The 25,226-nt window shown below is 39.9% G+C and overlaps 1 protein-coding gene across 1 annotated transcript; it reads right to left on the reverse strand.

Annotated features, from left to right (window-relative positions):
• Positions 1–1,207: 1,207 nt before the first annotated feature.
• Positions 1,208–24,435, reverse strand: LOC109038243 (muscle-specific protein 20). Its single transcript, XM_019053244.2, has 5 exons — positions 24,202–24,435; positions 9,911–9,992; positions 9,321–9,450; positions 4,778–4,898; positions 1,208–2,994 (listed from the first exon to the last, which is right to left on the reverse strand). The coding sequence occupies exons 1-5, from the start codon at positions 24,220–24,222 to the stop codon at positions 2,722–2,724; spliced, it is 627 nt and encodes a 208-aa protein (XP_018908789.2). The 5' UTR covers positions 24,223–24,435; the 3' UTR covers positions 1,208–2,721.
• Positions 24,436–25,226: the final 791 nt, after the last annotated feature.

Here is a 25,226-nt window from a genome sequence, read left to right on the forward strand (position 1 = left end):
GTGACCAAAAACTAAAAGTCTGGAAATGATGAACCCAAGGAACATAACGAAGCAGTCAATCCAGTAAGTACACGGAGAAATTTGAAAGGAAAGAGAGAGAAAAAATTGAGTGTGGATTTGGAAAAGGACTTCAATAAGACAAGGAAAAATAAAGAGGCACGAACAAAACTATTCACTGCATCAGAGATCCGTAGCAGGACATCCCATTCAACAATCATTTTTCTGGCAATGAGAATGTTTTTGTACATGACCGGACGATAGGAGCCTATTTTTGCTACATTAAATATAACGAGATGGTATTAAAATTTACATACTGAATGGTCTCTTTCGGATTCAATGATGAATCCTAAGTTTTTGCGAGGAAGGTACAGCAGTCGCTCTAATGATATTTTCGTAACCCTTAGATGCCGACCGGGTCAAATCGACCTGAGACTTCCTAAAAAAACGGTAAGGATTGTATGGTTCCGGTTTACATGAGCTTTAGCGTGGGTCTGCAAATCCATCTTTAAAAAAATCACGACATATGGCATCATTTAGACATGAACCTAGAAAAAAGAAATAATTGAGTGCCAACTCAGCCAAAGACAGAAGAGACGTATTCTGGCCTCTTTTTTTAACTTTTCTCCCGAATCTGAGCATCACCTCATCGGTAGCATATCGACGGTGTAAGTCGGCAATCACATAACTCGGTTTGCGGCGTCGCAGAATTCCTGTCATACTTTATTTTTTAAACGGAAAACTACTCAACGGCAATTCTTTAAAACTGCCGTGATTTTTCTTCTCTGTGCGATGAAAATTCTGAAAAAACTTCAAGGAATGATGTCAATTTGTTCTCCTTTAAAAAAATAACATAGAGGCGAAGATTTTCAGACACCGCAACCGAGATATATGATTGCCGACTTACACCGTCGATATAGCGGAGCATTGCAAGTTCACGCCTCACGCCATCGCGCCTTCAATTTTGCAGATGCAGCACGGACATCCATCAAGCACGAATAGTTGTATCTCTGCGCCGTTTTCAACGCGCTTCGTTTCCCTTGCCTCATTTCCATACTGCGTTAGTTTCGTTTGTCTCATTTGTATTGATTCTTCAAGGGCTACTTGAGCAACACAGCCAAAGTTAAACGTAGCATTGGAGACACGCATTTTCCGACTTTAGCCATTGCTGTCTCGGTATTTAAAATACAACTGGAAATAAATACTCTCATTCAAATCTTGTAAAATAATTTATTATGAGAAAATTAACTAAAAAATATTTAAATTGAATCTTGAGGCAGATTAACGAGTAAAAATACATCTTTGACACAGTGCGGTATTTTTTGGGAGACAAAAGTTAAATCAGTGATATTAGTGTCGGGTCCAGAGATCACCACACAAAGGTGATAGAAAGCTTTAAACGGTCAAATTAATCATAAAATTATTTTAAGCAACCTCTTTTAATTTGCTCATACTGATATACCTTCGTAATTAGCGAGAAAAATTCTATTAAAATTTGTCTAATGCACTTCAAAAATTAATTAAAAATCGAAATATAGCCGTTTTTAAAAAGAATTGCACCCTTAACCCGAGTATAGACAACGTAATGTGAATGCGTTTAAAAAAATTCAATGTGTGAATGAATAAATTAAATAAAAATGAAATGCAGTATAAATGAGACTAGTTTTGGAGAAGTTTATCAAACTTTTAACAACTAATCACCGTGACTAGTTTGTTTGTATACACTGAAAAATTTCTTCAATCGATCAAAACTGAAATTTATGATAAATTATGAAAGGGACGAGAGAAAGTCAATTTTGCGTCGAACTTCTCTCCTGAGTTCACAGTGCTTAAAGTTATTGTAAGTCATCGCAAGCGTACATTTCATGCGATGATTGTAACATTTCTCAGCTCTATTTTTTCGACAAAAATAAAAATTCCAAATGACAAAAAAACTGTCATGGCAATGCTTTCCCTTCAAATTCACAAAGTTTAATGTTCTCTAATACTGGTGTTCGTTGTCGTTTGATCGTTTCCATGTCAACAACATGTCGACCGTGAAACTACAGAAACGTGTAACTCTTTAAGTTGTGCTGTGGACTTCCTTTCATCCTTTGTTACTTTTTATAATAGAGCACTGCTTAATGCTATTTAGTGGAAAATACTGTGCTTTTTATTTTTTGTACGAAGCATATTCTGTGACATTTTTAAGCCAAAAAAAGAATCAGAGCGTGGATTTTGATGAGCCACAAAGTTACACGCTCTTGCGGTTTCACCATCGACACACTACAATACAAAGGAAGAGAACAGTATGTGAAAAAAATAAGATTTCCAAATTCCAGTTAACCAAATGTTTGGATAGCCGTACTGAGACTCGCGTTATTCTACCGTGCTAAGGAAAAACGCCGTATGAACCTTCAGGCGTTGCCAAATTTAAGTACAAATTTACTATGGAAGTTGAGAATATTCTCCTACCAATTTTTCGGACAATATTGTTCGCACTTTAATCTAACTCATCTAAAAATTTCAAGGAAAAATATGCATGACTTTCCTCCAAAATGAACATTTTATCGGAGGAAATTTGGCAACTCTCGAATGTTTATACGGCGTTTTTCCTCAACGCAGCAGTATTCACCTAAATACTAGCATGGTTACATGGACCGAAAACTCTGATGATCCAAGCTCTGAAGTTGGGTCCTTTTGGCTAAATTTCGTTTCTTCGACGCATTTTGTCCTTTGATACCTTTAGAATGATACCTTAGGACTTTTACACATACTGTTCTGTTCCTCAAGACGGCAGCGAAGATGACACGAAGATGCAAGATTTATTTTCCCAGGAGGATTTTTCCTGGTGGCGCCGAAACTCTGTCCGGCCTGCGTAGCGCCCTTGTTGGAACCTGCTTGAAGTCCGATGACAGCCTCACCAGCTCGGAGCTGCTCTTCGGTCCATTCCCGCTTCTGTTCCTCTGACGGCCGGGGACCTAGGAACGGTCCGCGGAATTCTGGGTGCTTGTACGCCTGCAACAGTCAAATACAGACATGAGAGCAAGGCGCCGTGTTTCGATGAAGATTAAGGATTTTGAAAATTATGGAAAAAAAGTACGGCGAAGTAGGATACAAATAAACGTGTCCCTAAGTCAAGAAATTGTCTACCTATGCACAGTGAAGGCGAACATACGTACGGACGATTAAGTGGGCGGCGCCTCACATTATGGAATTGTGTTATTGAATGGTAGCATCGAAGCGCTTTGTGCGTCAATTTGCCTACTCTCCGATTTGAAGGCTCTTTAAGTCGCGTCGTTCTACGCTAATGACGGGTAAATAGATATATCGACGGTGAAACTTCCAAACCACCAGTGGCGTGGCGTGCTTTGCGATATATCGATTGATCTGTTATTTTAACCTATGAAAAAAGATCGATAAAAAGTGCGTTCGCAACGAACACCTTAATAAGCGATTCTTTGCCATAGCTTCAAATGGGGAAAAATCGATAGTCGATCATTTAAGCCACGCCACTGCAAACCACGTAATTCGTTTGCGGTGTTTAAAAATACCTACTTTGATTATTTGAAGGAGAGCAAATCAACATCGTTCCTTGAAATTTTTTCAGAATTTATCTCGTACAGGAAAGAAAAATCACGGAAATTCTTAAGAATTGACATTGTGTAGTGCCTCATTTAAAAAATGAAGTATAACACGAAGTCTACAACGTCGCAAACCGAGATACGTGATTTGAAAGTTTCACCATAGATGTTATTAGCTCCAGCAAGAGCCTAAAATACTTGTTTTTAAGTAAATGTGAGGCTCACTGCTTCTAGTGATGCCATTTTATTTTACCAAAGGTTCCAGGGTTCCCAGAATGATTCCGATTTTTCAAAAGTTCCTGGAAAAAATCTAAAATGCGCCCGGATTTAGTTCCGAAGATCGTCAAACTCCTACTTCTTAATTATTAATTATTCTGCAAAAATTATCCATTTGCGAAATACAATCCCGGCTTTAGCGCCCTTAAACTACGGCCTTAACAGTCGAAACTGCAGTAGCGGCACAGGAAAACCGAAAAACCAAGCGGTGACGTTACTTCAATATTAAGCTTCCATCGCCGTGCTAAGGCGCAGGGATACAACTATTTGAACTCTCCGGAACGCGTGAGGTATCACGCCTCAATTGAAGGCGTTTTCGAATCTCTGTATTCACATGACGAGATTTTCCAAATTGTTTTGCATTATATTGTTGATTTGAGTTCCTTTAATTCTGTAGTTAAACATCAAATTTTCGGTCAAACTGACGAAAACCTCCGAAATTCCGAGAAAATTCTGAAAATAGCTGGGAATTCTGAAGATTCCGAAAAAATTCCTAAATTCCGAAATTTGGAATCAATTCCAGGAAATGCCAGCTTTGACTGCTTCAATCCGTTCTGTCTACCATTCTGGTTGTGTACTTCTTGAAGCCCCACTCCCAGGCTGTATGTCAAAGGTATCAAAACATATTTTTGCTCTTGAAGGTTGCTTTGACAGGAAAAATGCCAAACTTTTTGTCCATCAGTTGAAAATGACGACTCATCGATGGACAAAAAACTCTATGGCCGGTTATTCTACTTCTCATTTGCTAGACATTTGACTACGTAGCTCAACTTTGCAAGTTCATTTTAGAATTGTTTTTGTATGTCAATTTTTATGACTTGTCGAGAGGTACATCTTTACACCTCATGAAATACCTGATTTTTACTCTATCGTGTAAACCAGCACGATTGCAATCAAAAGTTCGCATCCATTCAAATAACGCAGAGAGGTTGGTAACGTACCGTTCGGCCAATAGCGAAAATCGTCATCGTGACTTGGGCGATATTTTTCCTTTCAAATAGATCAACTGACTGGAAAAGGTCTACGTCTGGGACTCCGTAGGCGATGCACGCTTTTTGGAACCTGCAATGAAACAAACGAGGAAAAAGTTACTTACAATGCAGTTTGATAAATGGTAAAGACTTGACCAAAGAACACTTCGAAATCATTCAGAAGGTACGTTCATACTGAATATATCATAAATCTACAGACGCGACAAATTGCAACGATGCAATATTTGAACGAATTTCACTCAAAACGTACTTTTTGAGTTACTTGAGAGCGTTTCTGAGTTAAATCTCTTTGCGTGCACCAGACGGACTGTAGGATGATAAGAATATAGGATATTTATTCAAAGAAAAATGTCTTAAAATTCAGTACAGACCACCTGATATATCGACTATAAAATCGCTTTAAAAAAGTCATGCTATGACCTGAAGATCAAACCACCACCGACTGTCCACATTAGTCTTTTATTTAAATAATCAGTGCTCTTAAAATATAATCATTTATAAATGTCCATGAGAAACCGGACCTTTATTTTTTGAGACAACACTTTTAATTTAGCGAGTTTGTCCAGTTGGGCGGAGAAACTGGATTTTGAGTTTTCGATGGAAAATGCTCTATCATTCCAAAGAATAAACTTTGAGAGACTCAACTCATTCTTTATTACAAAGGCCGAAGTGAATTTGCATTTTACTAAGCAATTTGGCGCCCTGGACATAACAAATTTGAATTTTAAACAGCTTTTTCTAAAAACAATGTGTTATTAACTGAGTTTAAAACAAGATTATTTCAATTTTGTTCGACATTTCTCGTGGTTCATCACACGAAGGAAGTTAACTTCATTCGAAATTTGCAAAATTTACCCAAAAAGTTCAATTTTCAACAAGAACACGACTGTAATATTTCTGTCATCAGAAGAAAAAATTGCGATATCTCCAGTCAAAAACGCCTAACAGTTTTCTCGTAAAAACACAATTCACACTCAAACAATTCGCACCGTTCAAATGTATAGTTACGTTTTTCCATCTAAAATACAAAACATTATGTACATTATGTTGTCAACATTATGTTTTGTGTTATTTATGTGTTATTATTATAGTATTTTGTATGTGCGGTTTCCCTTTTAAAATGATCATAAAACGCTCCCTTGTCCTCCGATTTTAATAATTTAATTCTGATTTGTTTTAGATTAAAGTCCCTTTACCCGTGGACGGTTCGCTTTTTGCTTCTTTTCACTATGCCTATCTTCCGATCTTCCCTTGTCACGATTAGAGTTAAGTGGGTCACGCGCCCAATTATCCGTGAAATATTATGTAGAGCTCCTCTGGTTCCAAGATATGCAACCCACTTAATGCACCTGAGACCCGAGGCAGAAATGAAGAGGAGGAGACAAACACGGGTAATTTGACTTCAATCACCGGTGAAAAACTGCCATGCTCCTGGGCCAAATTATAATTCTTCGCACAGAGGTGCATCATCTTTATTTTCGGCTGTCCACAGAAAAAAGTACTCTAGTCCATAAATATTCTAAATAAGTTTGTTCATAAAGTGCACTGAAGCATGTCGACGCGGTATAACTCCCAAACCACGTATACAGTATCCGACGTTGCACACTTCCTATCATACCTTATTTTTCAAATGGAAAACTACCCAACGTCAACTCTTTAAAACTTCTGTGATTTCTCGTCGCTTTGCGAAGAAAATTCTATTAAAACTTCAAGGAATGATGTTCGTTTGTTCTCCCCCAGAGAAATAAAATGGAAGTAAATATTTTTAAACACCGCAAAGTTTCAACATCGATATACAGTAGTAGGAGTATTAAATGGACGTAGTTTTCGTGCAACATAGTTCCAATAGTCAGCATAAATTCGTTCAAATGGACCTTTTGAGACCAGGCACGCTTGAAATTGGACCAAATTTCGTTGTTTTCAGACGAAGGAATGTAACTCTTTTTCAAGAGTGCAAAAATTAAAGATTGCAAAAGGTTCAGAAAATTAATAATTAATATTTGTTAAGAGTATGACTCTGCAACTTTTGCTGAAAATTTAGCATTATTGAGTGTGTGATCCGAGGAAAAATCAGTAAAAGATTCAGCAAGAAATGCCCAATGGATTCCTCGTCAAAGTGTAATTTTTGAGTGGAAACGCCGAGTCAAAGTGTAATTACGGCCATTCGTTCGGAAACGACGATTTTGCGACAAGGAACCCTTACTTTCGTCTTATTTCAACAATCACGATCTGCCATAAGTGTTCCCCAACAGGTGGGTCCATTTATGGATGCGCCAGGAATAGAAATTCCCTATCGCGAAACCAAGTCCAATTATTGAAAAACCGAAGTTGCAGATTTTTGAAGTTCGCACCCAAAAAATTGTAGTTTAGACGAAAAGTTATTTACCTGGAAAAAATGAAATTGCTGATTTAGCAATTTTATAGTTAAAAAAGTGACAGGCATGTTTCAATGTAGATTTTACGATGAAAAAATGATAATTTAACTACGCCCGTGCTTGAATGTACATGTTTGTAAAATGTGCATTTGAAACATGTCTGTCACTTTCTCTAACTACAAAATTGTTAAATCAGCAACCCATTTTTTTTTTTTTTTTTTCGTGTAGGTTCATTTTTAGAGTTTTGAATTGCCAAATTATGATACTTAGTAACTCTCCAAAAAACGCAGTGGTATATAATTTCAGGGCCGTAATGTAGGTTTTTTTGTTTCTCCATCGTTCTAAGCTACACCAGTGAGCGATCTTGATATGAGGCAATTTATCTGACGTTGCGGGGGTGGTTGCGGTAGTTTTGGCCTCGAAAAATTGACGACGTGAAACGTGAAATGATGAAAACAAGCTCGTAAATAATCTTTGGCTTGCGCCACTCCCCGACCTCTTCTCTTCCTTCAAATTTTCTATTCGTGCTCATAATTCGTCGTCTCCCGGACGAAAGAACGTAACTCCATTCCAATGTTGCCAAATTTCCCCTCGCAAATTGCCTATTAATCAAGAGAATCTTGGGCATTTCTGACTGAAAATTTCCCTGATTTTTCTCTAGATCCCAAGCAAAAAACAGAGATGATTTGGATAAAAATTGCTTACGTACATGTATGTATCATAAGTTAATCGTTTGAGACAATTTGGCAACCTTGGAGTGGAGTTACGTTCCTTCGTGCCGGAGACGACGAACTTTCAAAACATGTTAAGCACGCAAGTCGCCGGGAAGCGATACACTAGCAAATTATTCTGCCGCGCTAAGGAAAAACGCCGTATGTACATTCGGGAGTTGCCAAATTTCCCTTGATGAAACATGTATTTTTGACAACATTCATGCATATTTTTCCTTGAAATTCTCGGATATTTTAGATTAAATTGCGTACAAAATCGTCTGAAATTTTTGGAAAATAATATTCGCAATTTTTCCAGTAAATTCGGTTTTTATCGGAGGAAACTTGGCAACGTCTGAAGGCTCATACGACGTTCCTCCTTAGCGCGGCAGAATTCTCCGCCTTCTAACTACTCAACTACTACAACTGAGAGGCTTGGAGGACAAGGCGCATAAGTGTCGTTCTTGAAAAATTTGAGATGGTAGTCTTGAAAAAGTTGAATTGGACTACGTTTTGCAATTAGAAACTACAATTCCTGGCTAAAATTACAAACAGCATTTGTACCATTCGTTTCCCTATAGATATATGTGTTTTTCTGGATTAGTCATACCGTAGCGCCTAATTGCAAAATGCAGTCAGAAGCGGAGATTTTGAAACGCATGGAGATACGTTGTTTCGCACGTTAGCCATCGATATGTTTTCGATGATACAACGAAAAAAATTTTATTCCCCAATTAAGGGGCTCGGAGAATAAAGCCCGTGAGTGCAGTTTTTGAAAAAATTGAGATATTAATGATATCGAGTAAAACTAGTGTGAATGCATATTCTCTGAAAAATTTGCTGCCAAAGTCCAACTTTTAGCATCAAAAAGTCAGTTTGAAACTTTCTTTCCGCCACAAAGATCCATGTAATTTCGAAACTTCAAACACGTATTTCTCGAAACAGCAAAAACTGCACTTATGCGCCTTGTCCTCCAAGCCCCTCAAATGTAATATGCAGATAATGTTTTGCTCAACTTGACAAGTTTTTCGGCTGCTTGAAGATAGAGACTTTTTACATTTCAACGTTTCATATATTATGTAAAAAACCGCCGCCTCATGGCAACAATGCAATGCTATAGATTATTTTTTGCATGATTTAGTACACACTAGATTAAAAGTCTCTTGAGTCTAGAGTCCAGACTCTTAAAATATTTGACATGAAAAGGTGCGCTTGATTCAATCGGATTTTTGCTTGAATCCAGAGCCAAGTCTTTCAATTTAAGTGGATTTTTTTTTTATTCAAGCAAAAATCCGATTGAATCAAGAGTATTTCTTCTTGTCAATTATTTAAAGAGTCTGGACTCAGGCGATCTAAGAGACTTTTTTTCCTGTACATTCTCTTTACGATAGAATCGAAAAATCTTACATGCTGATGTTGTCCATCATCTTGTAGTCACCGCCTGAGTAGTTGATCTTGGGAATGCTACCGGGAAGAAGTTTGTTCATGAGCTTGCACAAGATGATTCCATCTCGAAGGGTGTCCTCATACGGCCTGTCTACTCAAACATATCATAAAATCAATGCATCAGAAATACTAAGGGATGTGACGAAAAGAAAATTTGCAGGTGTCTTAAATTTTGTGAATTTGATCTTTAAAATGATACCACTAGGAAAACTGAGTATAGGGATATCCTTGGTTTCAATATTGGACAGTTATTAGGGAAAATATGACAAAATAATCTATTTTGCTAAAATACATGTGTTTAAATGGAAAATGCTGCCATATGACGTCATAAGGCGGCACATTTTCTCACTTTTAAATCTATTTTTCTCCAATTTCCCATGTCAGAAAAAAATTATGAAAAACACTGCGAGCTCAGCTCATTACTTAACCACGTTACAACCATGCTATAAGTGGGCAAGTGTTATACACATTAAAAACCGTGAAAATTACTACGAAAGCCACGAACTTTGACATTGAAAACCCGTCTTAATCAAATTCAATTGGAAACTCACTCGGTGGGAATTTTTCTCCTGTTATTGTTTCGATCCATTCTTGGGCTTCCCTTTCTTGATCTGGGTCCCGCTTGCCAGCAACCTGGAAAGAAAGAAAAGGATTGATATTTCACCAAATAAAGTTATTACTATCTTCAAACCCGAGGATTTGCGCAGAAAAAAACAAACGTTGAGGCATTCATCAGTTACGAGAGATGAAGTGAGCCAGCTAAAGGAATGCCTGATACGAGAAAAAATTTTCAGGAGAGCCATTTCAACCTGCAGGCGGATCAAAAAAATCGGAAGTTACATTTTTGAGGCATCGGCATTCCCTGTGGACCGATTATTGAAATTAATAGACAAAGGCATGGACATAGCTATAGACAAAGAGATGACTGGGAAAAGGAGCAATCTTACTGGTTGGAAGGGGTGCGTGGCTGTTTATAGGTTAAGGGGAAAAATGATGGTCTAACACTAAGATCTCTCGTGGGTTCCCGAGTGGTCTATTACTCACCACCTGTATGTCCACTGCAACCACCGCTGCTACCAATAGAATCGCTCCACTTTCCTGTCATCTTTTTTGTCTATCACTTTGTCCATAAATTTCTATAATCAGCCCCCAGACGGGGGAACGTAACTGCATGCCAAGGCTGCAAAATTGACTCAAATAATTCATTTTTCTCACTAGAATATGAATGTCTCTTCAACTTCTGTCCAAATTGTGGCTGATTCTTTGGTGTAATCAGTAGAAAAATCAGTAATATTTTCGGTCAAAATTGCTCCAAAGAGACTAAAATATGCGAGGAGAAAGCTTGTTACATTAAAATATAATTACGTTCTTTCGTCTGATGGGAAAGGATAGTGAATCTGACCCTGGGTGGACATGGTTACATTAGAATTTCAAGCAGCTAATTCAAGTATTTGTTAAGATGAAATAATTATTGGAAGCTTAACGTTACTGGCGTATCAGCAGCCGTATAAGATCATATATGATGCATATTTTTTACACCAATCCACGCACGAAAGCTCTCATCACGGTGTGTTTCAACCCAATACAACGCGCGACAGTTCCGCCGCTGATTTCCTTTTGCCCTAAAAGGTGCGAATTGGATCGACTCATAAATACCATCTCCAATGCGAACACGCTTGCAAGATTTCTCTTTTCAACCGAAATTAAAGTCATGCAATTCTTTCCGATAATGCGCCGTGCGCCAGAGAACGCTATAAAAGCGGCTTTACATGTATGTATGTAATGTCAAGGAATTTTCCGTGTAAAAAATAAATTATGACATGAAGTTTACCGTGTCAAACCCGGAATTCGCGTACTTGCAGTTTCATTGTCGAGATTTTGAAATCACACAAAACTATAAAATATTGGATCAAGATCGACTGAGCTCCTGGATAAATACAGCTGTCCCAACCTGCGGGCCGATTATTGAAATTTATGTCGGCACGAAAAGACATCGAAAAACCTTGTTAAAAGTATACTTTGTGCCGACTCCGCGTTGTGCTGTCGCCAACTCTCTTTTGGCTCTTCTTTTCTTTCTCAGCATATGATCCCTCAGCCTTTTAACTTTTGACTTTCAACTCCCTTTTAATTTTTAACGTCTCGACCTATTGACTTCGTCAATTTCAATTTTTCTAATTTAAAAAATGCTCAAAGGTCTATGTCTCGTAGTATTCGTCTTTTTTCCTGCGTGTGTCGAGGGTCTACGCCTGTGCAGTGATGTGAACCTCAAAGGGGAGTGCAAGACGATCCCTCTGCCAGGAACAGATTGCGTGAATTTGTCGCAGTACGGCTGGAACAACAAAGCGAGATCTGCTGATGCTGAGGGCGGCTGCATCGTCGCATTCAAATTGGATGCTTGTCGATCGACACTCAGTATGAGAATCACCCCATCGATGCCGATAGCGTGCAAGAATGATTTATCAAAATGTAAGGGGGATTTTGCCGCAAACATCGTATCGGTCGGAGCCTGCCTTTGAGGAGATAGATGCCAAAAGACCCTCATCCCAAAAATTGCCTTTTGATGAAACGGCCTACTAAGTTTTGGTATCGTTATTTATATGTGTGAATTGGCATTTTGGTCATTTTGTTTGCCTGTTTGTAAAGCTACTGATGGCGGCCCCAAAATGCATTTAGTCATAATATAAGCATATTTTGAAACCTGCATATCTAGTTATGGTTCAAGCACTCAATTGAATAATAGTAATCGAGTTACGTATTCTCAAAGTCAAGCCGCCCATGTCTTTCACCATAAATTCGAAAAAATATCCTGCCCTAAGGCTTTAAATTATCATATGAGGGACTTGGAGGACAATGCGCATAAGTGCTGTTTTTGAACAAATTGAGATTTTAATTACTTCAAGTAAAACTAGTCTTAATGCCTCTTCTGTGAAAAATTCACTCCTAAATTTCAATTTTTAAGCATCAGAAAGTCAGTTTGAACTTTCTATTCATCATAAGAATCCATGTAATTTTGAAACTTCAAACACATATCTCTCGAAATAGCAAGAACTGCACTTTTGCGCCTCGTCCTCCAAGCCCCTCATATAATCATAATTACCACACATTAAAAGACTATCCAACCCATGTTTGGGGGGGATAGATATTTTTATTTTTCCAGGAACCCCATTCCCTACTTGTGCGCATGGGTGGAACTAAAAACTTTTCGGGGGGAGGCACCTCATCAAGAGGGTTCTGGGGGGCACCAAAAGACACTCCGCCTAGGAGGCACTGTGGACTACCCCAGCTCCAAAAGAGCGTTTGCATGATTCCCTTAGCATCAGAGGGGAGTCCGGGGGTCCTCTCTCGGAAAATTTTGAAAAATTGAGTCGATTCAGGAGTAATTTTGAGCCATTTCCACCGGTATGTTGATCCATCACTATTTGAAAGGTGAAACTGCCATGCCGAGGAAAAACGCCGTATGAGCCTTCAGGCTTTGCCAAATTTCCTCTGATAAAATACGAAATTATTGGAGTAATTGTAAATATTTTTCTTCCAATTTTTCAGACTATTTTATTCGCAATCTAATCTAAAACATTTGAAAATTTCAAGGAAAAATACGCATAAATTTCGTCAAAAATACACGTTTTATGCGGAAAATTTTGGCGACTCTCGAATGCTCATACGGCGTTCTTCCTTAGCACGGCAGAGAAGATGCCATGCACTTACTCAGCAAAACTTCGCACATTTTTATTTTTCTATTTTCACAATTGAATACATACAGAAGCTGAGTTTTAGCTCATGGTACCAAATGGTAGCGAATGCGGTTTGTACCTCAAAAAAGATTAATTTCAACACATGTCAATCAAATTTAATTAAAAAATATGTTCGTTTCTTTGGAGGAACCGCACATTTCCAACGGACCACCCCCCCCCCCTACCCCCTATTTCCGCCCATGCCTGAACGGCATTTAAATAACAACCTGGCAACTGACCGCCGGTGATTCGTGCATATTCAAATGCGGGTGTTGCGTATAATTATGTGCAAGCGCGAGGAAATGTCGTCTCGTTGAACAGCGGAACAGCGCGTGGCGCTTGCCCCCCCCCCCCGGGGGGGGGGCGGGCGGTCGACCAACTGACCAGGTGACCTAGGCGCATAAGGGCCGGCCTTGGCGCCGGCGTCTGCAACAGTCTCCCGCGTTCAACCGGTGAATCACCGGTGCAAGAACCGACAAGATCACGGCCACAGACGATGGATTTTAGAGACCTGGTAATATCTCTCCGGGGGGTATGGATTCGATCGACATGAATGGACCGAAAAATGATGACGTGAATCGATCGACAACCGTGAATCGATCGACAAACCTGTGAATCGATCGACAACCTGTGATCGATCGACAAACCCGCGAGTCGATCGAAAAACCCGTGAATCGGTCGAAAAACCCGTGAATGGATCGACAAAAGCCGTGAGTCGATCGACAAACCCGTAAATCGATCAACAGCCCGTGAATCGGTCGACAAACCTGTGAATCGATCAACAAACCCGTGAATGGACCGACAAAAGCCGTGAGGTCGATCGACTAACCCGTGAATCGATCGACAAAAGCCGTGAATGGATCGAAAAACCCGTGATACAATCGACAAGCCCGTGAATCGATCGAATTTTGTCGACGGAATCGGTGTCGATTGATTCACGTCGATCCGCACCCGTCCATCAGCCAATGAGAAGGAAGCTTTAAAATCAGTAGACAACACCGTTTCTAAGATGGGCAATTTCATGAAAATTCGCGTGGAATTTCACGAAATTGTTGAAACTTTTGGGGATGCATTTAGGAGGCCGAGAAACGCCTAGAAACATTGATTCTCGATTTTGACATTTTTCACCCCAAGCCAGTTAACATTCACGCGTTGCAAATGTTCCCGCGTTGCATTTGATGTGGAGGTAGGTTGGGTCTAAATTCCTCTCTAAGCTCCTCTTTGTGCCCCCTTCAGTGTATAGCACCTCATTAGGGTAGCACATACTACCAAGGTTTAAGTAATAAATAATTCCGAAAAAAATGAACAAATTTAAAATGTTGTGGAATTTCAAAACGTGAAAGTTCGCTTTCCATTTCTGCTCTAATGAGCAGCAATACGACGCAACTTTGGCAACATTTAATACTGAGCTGCATTTGCTTCCTGTGACGTAGGAATGTACATTATCCGACTCAGCAACACCCTCTTCCTCGATGGAGCCTCAAGGTCGAGGAAATTTCGAGCCGAAGCCTCTTACCGATCGGCGGGAACAATTTTTAGGGAACAATGTCGTTGTCCGAGCCATTTATAACTACAACTTGCCAACCTTCTCTCAAAACGTGGCAATTTCACGCTGAAACGTTGAGAAAACTCAAGATAAATCACGGAAATTTGGCAGCGCTCCATGGAGCCGTCACCACGTGAGTTGAGCAATCCGCCCGAAAATACACTTTCCCGAAATTATGATGGATGCGGCCGCCATCGGAGCGGGCTCTTCGGTCGCGTGAATTATTTTTGACACTGACTTCACTTTTCAGCTGAGACCGCCTCCCAGCCTCCCCCGTCACTCTGCGGTGGCGCTGAAATAACTTCCAGTGCGTGCTGCCTGGCTTTTTGCATTATTTTGAAAAGATTCGACTGAGGGCTGATTGTTGAACTTTATAGACAAAGCGGTAGATAATGAAAGCCTAAGGAGTATGGATCGATCCTATTGGTTGAAATGGGTGGTTCTTGTAGACTAAGGGAGAAAATGATGGACTAACTAAAGGTCTCCTGTGGGTTGCCGTTAGTTATTCTATTGCCTACCCCCTTGTTCAACGCAACCCCCCGCTTCCACCAATAGGATCCCTCCATATCCTTCATGTCACCTGTGTCTATGGCTTTGTCTACCAATTTCAACAATCAACCCGCAGGAGAATAGACATGACCAGGTATCCCGCGGGCTGATTGTTGAAATTGATATACAAATCTATAGACTAAAAAGGTAAAGGGATTATGGAGGGGTCCGGGGTCCTATTAGTGGAACCGGGGGAAGCGGGGGGTTGCGATGGACAAAAGGAGTAGGCACTAGACTAACTAACGGCAACCCTCGAGAGACCCTTTAGTTAGTTCATCATTTTCTCCCTTAGCCTATAGAAACCAACCCTTTGAACCAATAGGATCGATCTTTACTCCCTATGTCTTCTTTGTCTATGCTTTGTCTATCAAATTCAAGAATGAGCCCGCTGGTGAGACATTGATATAGAAAGCGTTTGTAGCGGCGTCGAAAAGGATGATGGTATTGATGGTGTCAGCGTAGAGTAGGGTAGAGTGGAATCATGGAAATTTTCAAGAAATTACGTTAACTAGTTTTTCAAATCCAAAATAAATAATAGCAAGAAGTCTGCAACATCGCAAACGTAGATACGTGATCTCGCACTTTGGCTATCAATATCATTCTAGAATCAATCGCAAGGTAAACGACTTATCATTTTGGCAACAATGTGATGTATATATACATTCTCCATCTCCAATATACGTGATCGTATTTTTAGGTGGGTTTTCTAAGGTCACGCTTTCAGCGGCTGCATGTGTGGGTGGGAGAACGAGGAGGAAAGCGTTGAGAAAGATTGAAAACTCATAAACTCATTGTTTGATGGAGTCTCCTCCGCCAGTTCTGCCTTGCTAAGGAGAAACGCCGTATGAACATCCAAGCGTTGCCAAATTCCCTCGTATGAAACGTGTATTTTGAGGAGAGTTTTTGAGAGCATTTTTCCTTAAAATTTTCAGATATTTTAGATAAAATTGCGATCAAAATTATCTGAAAATGTGCGAGAAAATGTTCACAATTTTCTCAGTTAAATTCGTGTTTTATCGAAGGAAATACGGCAACGTCTGAAAGCTCCTACGGTGTTCTTCCTTCGCACGACAACGTTTGCGTATGCAAGAAGACAAATTATGTACATGCAGTCCAGCAGTGATTGTTACAAATGTTACAGCCCTGCTGTGTGTTGCTGAATTTAAGTTAGGGGTGGCGGATGGACTGAAGCTGATGGAAGGGGGCGAACCGTGGATAAAAGAGATCAGGAGTCCTAAAATATTTCAAACACTTTGTACCCGTGAAAAGCAGATTTTGGCTGTTTTCATGGTAAAATTTACTTCTTTTGACTTTAGTTTTAGGGGTGCCAAAGGGAGCAATTTTCGTTATCATCCGCTGATGAGCTTGTCAACCTGTTTCCACTCCTTGCATTTTCAAAGAACACATTGTCTCCGTATCAGGATCGTAATTTTCAGATTTTTTCAAGAGATTTTTCCCTCCGAAAACAACTCTCAAAATTTGTAATCTGGAAACCCGCTTTGTAGCGGAAATCCAATGTGGTGTAAAAATTACCCCCCGGAATTTCGATTATACACGACGTAAAGGACCATATCCACCAATAGGTTCACCACTGCGTTTAGCGGTTCAATCAAAGCTCATGGAGCGATATACGTGTGTTGTCCCGCATAGATGACTATTCGAACTCCCCGGTAAGTATATTGCCTATCGGCGGAATGACAGGCGAACCTATCTCTCGATAAGTGTGCGCATGGTATGGTCTATTGGTTCAATTAAGATGAAACGATGCTCATGTGTATTTTTCGAATAGGTGAACATTCGCACTCTCTGATTGGAATGTGACCTATTCGCAAAATTGAAGTCAAACTTCAGATGCACCACATCTACCGATTTGTTAACAACATCTTGTATTCCTTGAATGAAAGCTTATGAAACGAGATCTGTTTGAAATGTTGCCTACAGCCAAAATCGAAGGCGAACTTCATAGATGGAGTACATTTACCGATATGTTAGCATATTTTATCGATTCAATAAACCTCGCGAAACGAGATATCGACGGTGAAACTACCAAACCACGTATCTCGGTTTGCGACGTCGCAAACTTCCTGTCATACTTTATTTTTTAAATGAAAAACTACTTAACGTCCAGTCTTGAAAATTGCTGTGATTTTTCCTCTTCGTGCGGAGAAAATTCTGTGAAAATTTCAAAGAATGATATTGATTTGGTCTACTTCAAAAAAATAAAATGTGAGCGTAGATTTTTAAACACCGCAAACGAGATACGTGGTTTGGTAGTTTCACCGTCGATATGTTGCCTATACTCAAAATTGAAAGCAAATTTCATATGGAGCACATCTACCAATATGTTGACAACATCTTCTATCGGTTACAAAGGCTTATGAAGCGATATTAATTTGTGTTTTTCAAATAGATATTCATCCGCGCTCCAGGGCCGGATTTTCTCACTTGCCGCCCATGGGCCGCCTGTATTTTGCCGCCCCCTTCTCATTCGTTTTGAAACATCAATAAAAACCATCAAGTGAACGCGCCAGCGGGGAGGGGTGCATAAGACGCGTTTACTCGGGTTGAACACATTTTTTGGGAAAGCCCTGTCAACACTACTAGCAAAAGGTCACGGAGCTTTGCGCGAAAGTCAAGTTTCGTAAACCTATCTCTAATGGACAATGCCTTCCATTCATAAGAAATGAACGAAAAAATTATGAAAGAACAAACACAAAATTTGGTTTAATGATTTTAACTTCCGCCGCCGCGCCGACCGCACCGTTTTTGGCGCAATGCGTGAAGTATTCACGCAGTCTTGTGGCGCTTTGCGTTTCACGCTGACCGCACTGTGTTTAGCGCAATGCGTGAAGTATTCATGCATTCTTGTAGGCGCTATCCGTTTCACGCTGACCACAATAACCGCACTGTGTTTGATGCAATGCGTGAAGTATTCGTGCAGTCTTGTAGGTGCTAATATGTGTTACATGCCAATTGCCGCGCCGAGGGCTTCTCCTTTTCATCTCAAGTCCTCGTCATCATTTCTCCCTAAGTCGCGCCGTTCCAGGCCAAATTATGTGTTTGGTTTCTCTCTTACCCCGACTAATTGAAGGCTGTCTCTTGTATCACTGAAAGACGACAAAATTAGAAATTACTATACTCTCAGGAAATGAGAGATTTTGTAGCCTTTTCTCGTCTGTAATTTTTTTCTTCTAAATCCGATTTTTTTTTATACCTACATCTAAAATAATTGCAAAATTTGCCGCCCCCTAGATTTGCCGCCATGTGGCCACCCCCTTATTCCGGCCCTGCCGCGCTCCCTGTATGTTTGTTGCCTACGGAACGAAAATGAAGGCGAACTTCAAGCGACAAAGAATGTATAACATAAAATATCAGAATTCGTACTTTTTTAGTGATCCATTACTCAAGAAAATCTCAGTAAAAGTTGTGAAAATCCGTCAATTTCAAGCATTCAAATATTGCCCAGATTTTTAGTTAAAACTGCCAAAATTTAATCCAGGAGAAATCCTCTTAGGAAAATTCTTGGAATGATTTACCATAGGAGATTTGGCTACGCCTGAAGGTTTATACGGCGTTTTTCCGTAGCACTGCAGCGAAGGATCCCTACCTTAATGGATGCAACCGCAGGCAGGTCAGGTCATGTCAGATTTACATGGAAATCTCGACGGCATTATACGCGTTCACGAAACGCAAGAGGGGCGCTAACCTGAAGGAATGCCGCGTTCGCGATGCTGGCTCTACGCTCTGCAGTCGTGCCAATGTAAATATTGAGGGATTGATCGTTTCTGCGCGCTCCAGATCTTTCAAGCGGAACAGTGAAGAGCGTGAATGAGCGATTATCGATATTCTCCCATTTGATGCTATGGTAAACAATCGATTATTAAGGTGTAGCGAACACCGTGTCTATCGATCTTCTTCCGTAGGTTTAAATGCCGGATAAATCGATTTATCGCAAAGCACGCCGTCCAAGACGCTCCTGGGAACGACGCACATTTAAAGCAGAGGGGCACCGACCGAAAAGTCTAGCGTTCTGCTGAATGGATCTGCTGCACGAAAGAGATACAGCCAACTGAGTTATATTTTCATGGCGAAATCACGCAAAATAACATCAACGAGTACACTAAAATTATCTTGGTTGGCTGTCCTTTTGGGACCTAAGTTTATGGGGAGGGGGGGTGGTGAAGGCGTGATAGATTTCCGAAATTACAGATCTTACGTTATGTCCATACTACACTATATTCATTATACTATAATAAACTACACTATATATTTATTATACTACACTATATTTATTATACCATAATATACTAAACTATCTGGAGTATACTATAATCTACTATACTATATTTATTATACCATAATGAACTATACTATAATATACTATACTATAGTTATGTCTATACTCTCTCTATCTAGGTACTCTATACAGTACAACTGAAAGCGAACGGAAAACAGCGTTCTCACTATTTCGTCTATTTTTTTTTCGGCTAAAAATAGGGAAGAATAACAGTGATAATGAGGATCGAGATGTGCCCTGAGGGACCGGGGGGGGGGGGGGGGGGGTTTAGTCATGTGTCTGTTTTCGTCTGCCGCCGCACAGTGGAAAAGAGATTTGTGAAAAAGTAAAAAATTGAAATCGCAATTTTGAGGAGTATGCCTGAAGGGAAATTTCACGGAAACACGAAAGGAACCTATTTTAAAGTTCTTCACTGCGTAATTTCGAAGATATAAGCTTCCGAAATTTCAAAATTCTGTGCAATCTCTCTAATTGACTCGTTCCTTTGTACGCCGTTCGGGGAGGTGTGCGGTGCGTGGCCCGTTGTCGGAGGCCCAGGAATCCCGCGTCGGGCCCGTTGGGAAATTGGCGTGTTTTTGCGCGAAATGCAACGCGCTCTGCGCCGCGGTATGCCGCAGTATGCCGCGGTATGCCGAAATTGCGGCAAACAGACGTTGAGCACTTCCAGACTTCCCTGCTTGTCGCCAAATCGCACTCCAATGCACGCTTTCATGGATCCGTTTTCAGCAAAGTAGATTTTAGAGGGGAGTTTTAACAACGACATGTCATCCATTAAGAAGCTTCGGTACTTGCGCTTTTTCGTCCCCCAAAAAAAAAGAAAAAACGAAAAAAAAAAAAAAAAATATCCGGCTCTGAACGCCGTAATGAATTTTTTGCATGCCACGGGGATTTGCGATTTGATCACTCAAACTTGTGTAAAATCTCGCGTGAGACACACGATAGTGCCGGCACGGCGTGCTTTGCGATGTATCGATTGATCTGCCATTTGAACCTGTGGAAAAGGATCGATATACAGGGTGTTCGCAACGAACACCTTAATGATCGATTCTTTACCATAGCTTCAAATGAAGGAAAATCGATAATCGATCATTCTTGCTTCGCCACTAGTGCCACTGGTTTCCTCTGAGACGATTTCTTTATGCTCAAAAAAGCTCTTTAAGTTGAGTCCGGTTTGGAGGAATCCACTGCTTTACGAAAAGACCAGTGGCGTGGCGTGCTTTTCGATCTATCGATATTTCCCCATTTGAAGCTGTGGTAAATAATCGATTATTATGGTGTTTGCTGCGAACACCCTGTTTATCGATACCTTTCCATAGGCCGATCAATCGATATATCGCAAAGCACGCCACGTCACTAGAAAAGACCAATTCTATATCTAATGACACTCTTCATGCACAGATAGGGAGTGAATATGTCGTAGACAATTAGTCAAACTAAGAATTGGGACGAAAGTCTAAGCAGTTGGTCAAATTTTGCGAGTCGACGAAATTTCTCCTGTCCGCGACATAGAATTTTAAATTGTTCAGTGTTTTATAAAGAAACACCTCGTTCAAAGTGTGAATTTTCACGAAATTTCATCTCATTGTCATCTTTATTGTTCACAGATTCGATTCGTAGAGTGACGACCAACGATATTCCAACTACTTGAAATGATAGTTGGCCTGGAGCCGCATGGGACTTTGAAATAATAGTGAATTGATTTGGAAAAATATGGTTCGTCTAAAACTTTTAATTTATTCAAAGTTCCCGTCAATCTAGGAAGAATCTCAGATAATTTTTCTTCCTACATTTAGAAAGTAAAAATCTTCATTAATGACGCTAGTGTGTGATTAAAATTCTGTGAAAAGACAATTTTAATCGGTCGCAGTTAAACAGAATAAGCCTATCTGAATTAGACGTTGTCTAAATTCCTTTCTTGTTTTATTTTTTCAACTGGAAATTTTATTTTGCACCTCTGTTAAAAACAAAACCTATCAGAGAAAACTATGAAGTACAAAACCCAATTGGACGTATTTCTGCCAGACAGAACGTGCATTATAACGTGAGCCCTGTTGTGCATATATTCTAAGGGGTCTCAGGGCTCATGTCTCAATGCACATACTTCCGTTTGGCAGAAATACGTACAATTCGTCGTTCCCCGCACGAAGGAACAAAGCTCCATTACAAGGTTGCAAAATTCACTCAATAAATTCAATTTACTAATAAAAAACTTACTTCTTAATTTACTCTCTCAAAAATTCAATACTAAGTACTTGTCAAGTTTTTGAACAAAATTTTCCTGATTTCAACCCGAGATCAGGAGCAAGGTTTACGGACAGTAGGTCTACAAGAAAAAGGGCTACAAAAAAGAGGGCTACCTCTTTTGGTCTATAGTCAAAATGTCTACATGAAAATGCCCATTAAAATAATGTCGATAGTAAAATATGTCTGTGGTATTAAAATGTCTTTGGATTGACTGCCTACTCTAAAAATGTCAAAGTACGTATTTATGTCGTCTAATAAGAATCTCATTTGAAAGTGTATCCCCAAAGACAGGACGAAGCTGTGGGTGCTGCAGAAGTTGATGCGTAAAAATTGTGAGGCACATTTCGCGAATAATTGATCCTATAAATATCAACATGTGTATTTTATTTCATATTTTATAAATATATTTTATATATTTTTAGTGGCCAACATAAATATTTTGACATTTTCTAAGTGGGCAAACAAATCGTAGACATTTTAATAGCGTAGACATATTTGACTGTAGACATACTTTTAGTAGGCATTTTAATGTAGTCGTTTTGACTGTAGACTAAAAAAGGTAGCCCTTCTTTTTGTAGCCCTTTTTTCTGTAGACGTACTGTCTGCATACCAGGAGCAAGATCAGTGAGATTTACAGTTAGAAATGCCCAAGACTCTCTCAGTACAAATGCAATTTGAGAGGTAGTCTGCCGTGCTAAGGAAAAACGCCGTATGAACCTTCAGGCGTTGCCAAGTTTCCTCTGGCAAATCACTAATTTTCAGGAAATTTTTTGAATATTTTTCTGCCAATTTCTAAGATAATTTTGCTTGTAATTTGATCGAAATAGTCTGAAATTTTCAAGAAAAAATATTCATAAATTTCCTCAAAAATAAACGTTTTATCGTAGGAAATTTGGCAACTCTCGAATGTTCATACGGCGTTTTTCCTTAGCACGGCAGTACTTTCCTTCTTTTGCGGAAGGACCGATGAAATATCCCGGAAATGTGTTTTTATCGACGGAAATTTTGCAACGTCTCCATGTTTATACAGCGTTTTTCCTTCACCCAACAGCGTTGTTTACATCACTATAATTCAGGGATCAAAGCCGAATTGAGATAGACGTGTTAATTATCATAATGCAAATGCAAATCGACCTACGATGCCATCTGTCGCCCGTTTAATTAAAGTTGTATCCGATCTCATGCTTCGAACAAATCTGAACAGGGGGCGTGTAACGAAATACTTCAATTCAGACCATATTTTATACTGGCAAATTAGCACAGGTGATATGAGCGAAAACTAAGTTTTAGCCTTTTTATTGAAACTTAACCGCTTCCAGAATCAAACTGATGTGAGAATACTTGCATTTTATGAAACACTTGAAACCTTTGAAAATTTTAAGGAATTTGCTTCGCCGTATGCAGAAAATGCACTGAAATTTTCACCAAAATCCGTACAACTGTGTTCATGTAAATAATTACATTGTCCAATTAAATTTGGCAATAGATGATGTGGCTTGGTTCGTTTCTGCTTAACGCGGTCCAATTCTCATTTAAGGTGATTCGACGGTTGCCATATTTTGTGTTAGAGCGGCGTGCGATATATTGCATTAATTCGTTCCATAATTTCAACTACTTGTCATTTTTTCGAATTTTGAGATCCCACTTCTGTTGTCATGAGATTATAGAATTCATGTATCAAATTTGACAAAGAAAATTTTCAGAGGAAATATATCTCATTCGATTCTGATATCGAAACTGTACTCGAATGCGATATTTCTCCTCTGAAAAACCCCTGCCTTTAATGCGTTGAATTTCTGTGTCAAAATTGGTTCGTGAATTCCTTAGTCTCATGACAACAGAAGTGAGATCTCAAAATTCGAAAAAAATGACAAGCAGCTGAAATTATGGAACGAATTGATGCGATATATCGCAAATCGCTCTGACACAAAAAATGGCAACCATCGAATCACTTTCACGGAAAAAATTAAATTGCTGATTTAACAATTCAATTGCGAAAAAAAGTGACTGCAACGTTTCAACGTAGATTTTACAACAAAAAAATGTTACTTTGACCACTGTTCTGCCGTGCTAAGGAAAAACGCCGTATGAACCTTAAGCCGTTGCCAAGTTTCCTCTGGCAAATCACTAATTTTCAGGAAATTTTTTGAATATTTTTCTGCCAATTTCTAAGATAATTTTGCTTGTAATTTGATCGAAATAGTCTGAAATTTCCAAGAAAAAATATTTATAATTTTCCTCAAAAATAAACGTTTTATCGTAGGAAATTTGGCAACTCTCGAATGTTCCTACGGCGTTTTTCCTTAGCACGGCAGTGTTGTAAGCCGATTTCACCACGGGGGTGGTTCAAGTATCATTTTTGTGTTGTAAAATCTACATTGAAACATTGCCGTCACTTTTTCTAGCGATTGAATTGTTAAATCAGCATTTTAATTTTTTCGGTGTCAAAAAAGAAAAAAGGCCATGAGTGCCTACCTGCCACAAAGGTCTCGGCATATCTGGAAGAAGCGAATGAGGTCCTGGGAGAAGCGAACGGAGTGCGCGTCGAAGAGTACGAACAGCACTGGAATCCTCGCGGCGGAAGTTTGCGTTTTGGGGCGCGCGTTCGGCGGAAACTGGACGGGGCGAAACGCGCGCCGGGACGCGAGAAATCCGGGATTGTAAAAATAAATTGCGTGGGAATTTCAGGCGTTTCAGACTCGGGCGTCGTCGCGGTGCGGTTGGGACTGGCGGGCGGTCCGACTTAGCGCCGCTTCAGACTTCAGCCAGCCGACACAACCGGTCCCCGGCCTTCACGCATCGTGCTCGGTTCCTCACGGCGGCTCCAGAAGAAAAGGTTTCGGGTTTCTTTCTAGGGGGAAAGGAGGCGCCATGTCTTGGAAATGGGTCAGCGGGCCGATTATTGAAAATGATAGACAAGGCGATAGACAAAGAAGACATAGGGAGTATGGAGCTATCCTATTGGTCGAAATGGGTGGCTCCTATAGACTAAGGGAGAAAATGATGGAGTAACTATCGGGTCCCTCGTGAGTTGCCGTTACTCAGTCTATTACCTACCGCCTTTGTCCATTGTAACCACCCACTTGCACCAATGGGATCCCTTTATATTTCTTTTATCCTCTTTGTCTAAAGCTTTGTCTATCAATTTCAATAATCGGCCCGCAGTTCTGCGTGTCGCACGGTGGATCGAGTCAATAGGAGAGGTCGGACGAAATTTGGAGACTTTAAACGCTCATAACTCCGTCTATACAAAACATTGAGATTCTAAAAAAGGTTCCATTAGTTTTCTCGTCAACTTTGCTATCAAAAGCACCCCTTTGAAATTTAAAATGTGACGAAATAAACATCAAAATTTGCAGTTTTAGTAAGAAATGATATGTCCGGCCTCTCTAATTGGACGTATTTCTGTCGAACGGAACTATGTGCATTAAGACATGAACCCTGATACCCATAAGAATATATCGACGGTGAAACTACCAGACCACGTATCTCGTTTGCGG

The sequence above is a fragment of the Bemisia tabaci genome, chromosome 9 (assembly GCF_918797505.1).
Source record: "Bemisia tabaci chromosome 9, PGI_BMITA_v3".
NCBI lineage: Eukaryota > Metazoa > Arthropoda > Insecta > Hemiptera > Aleyrodidae > Bemisia > Bemisia tabaci.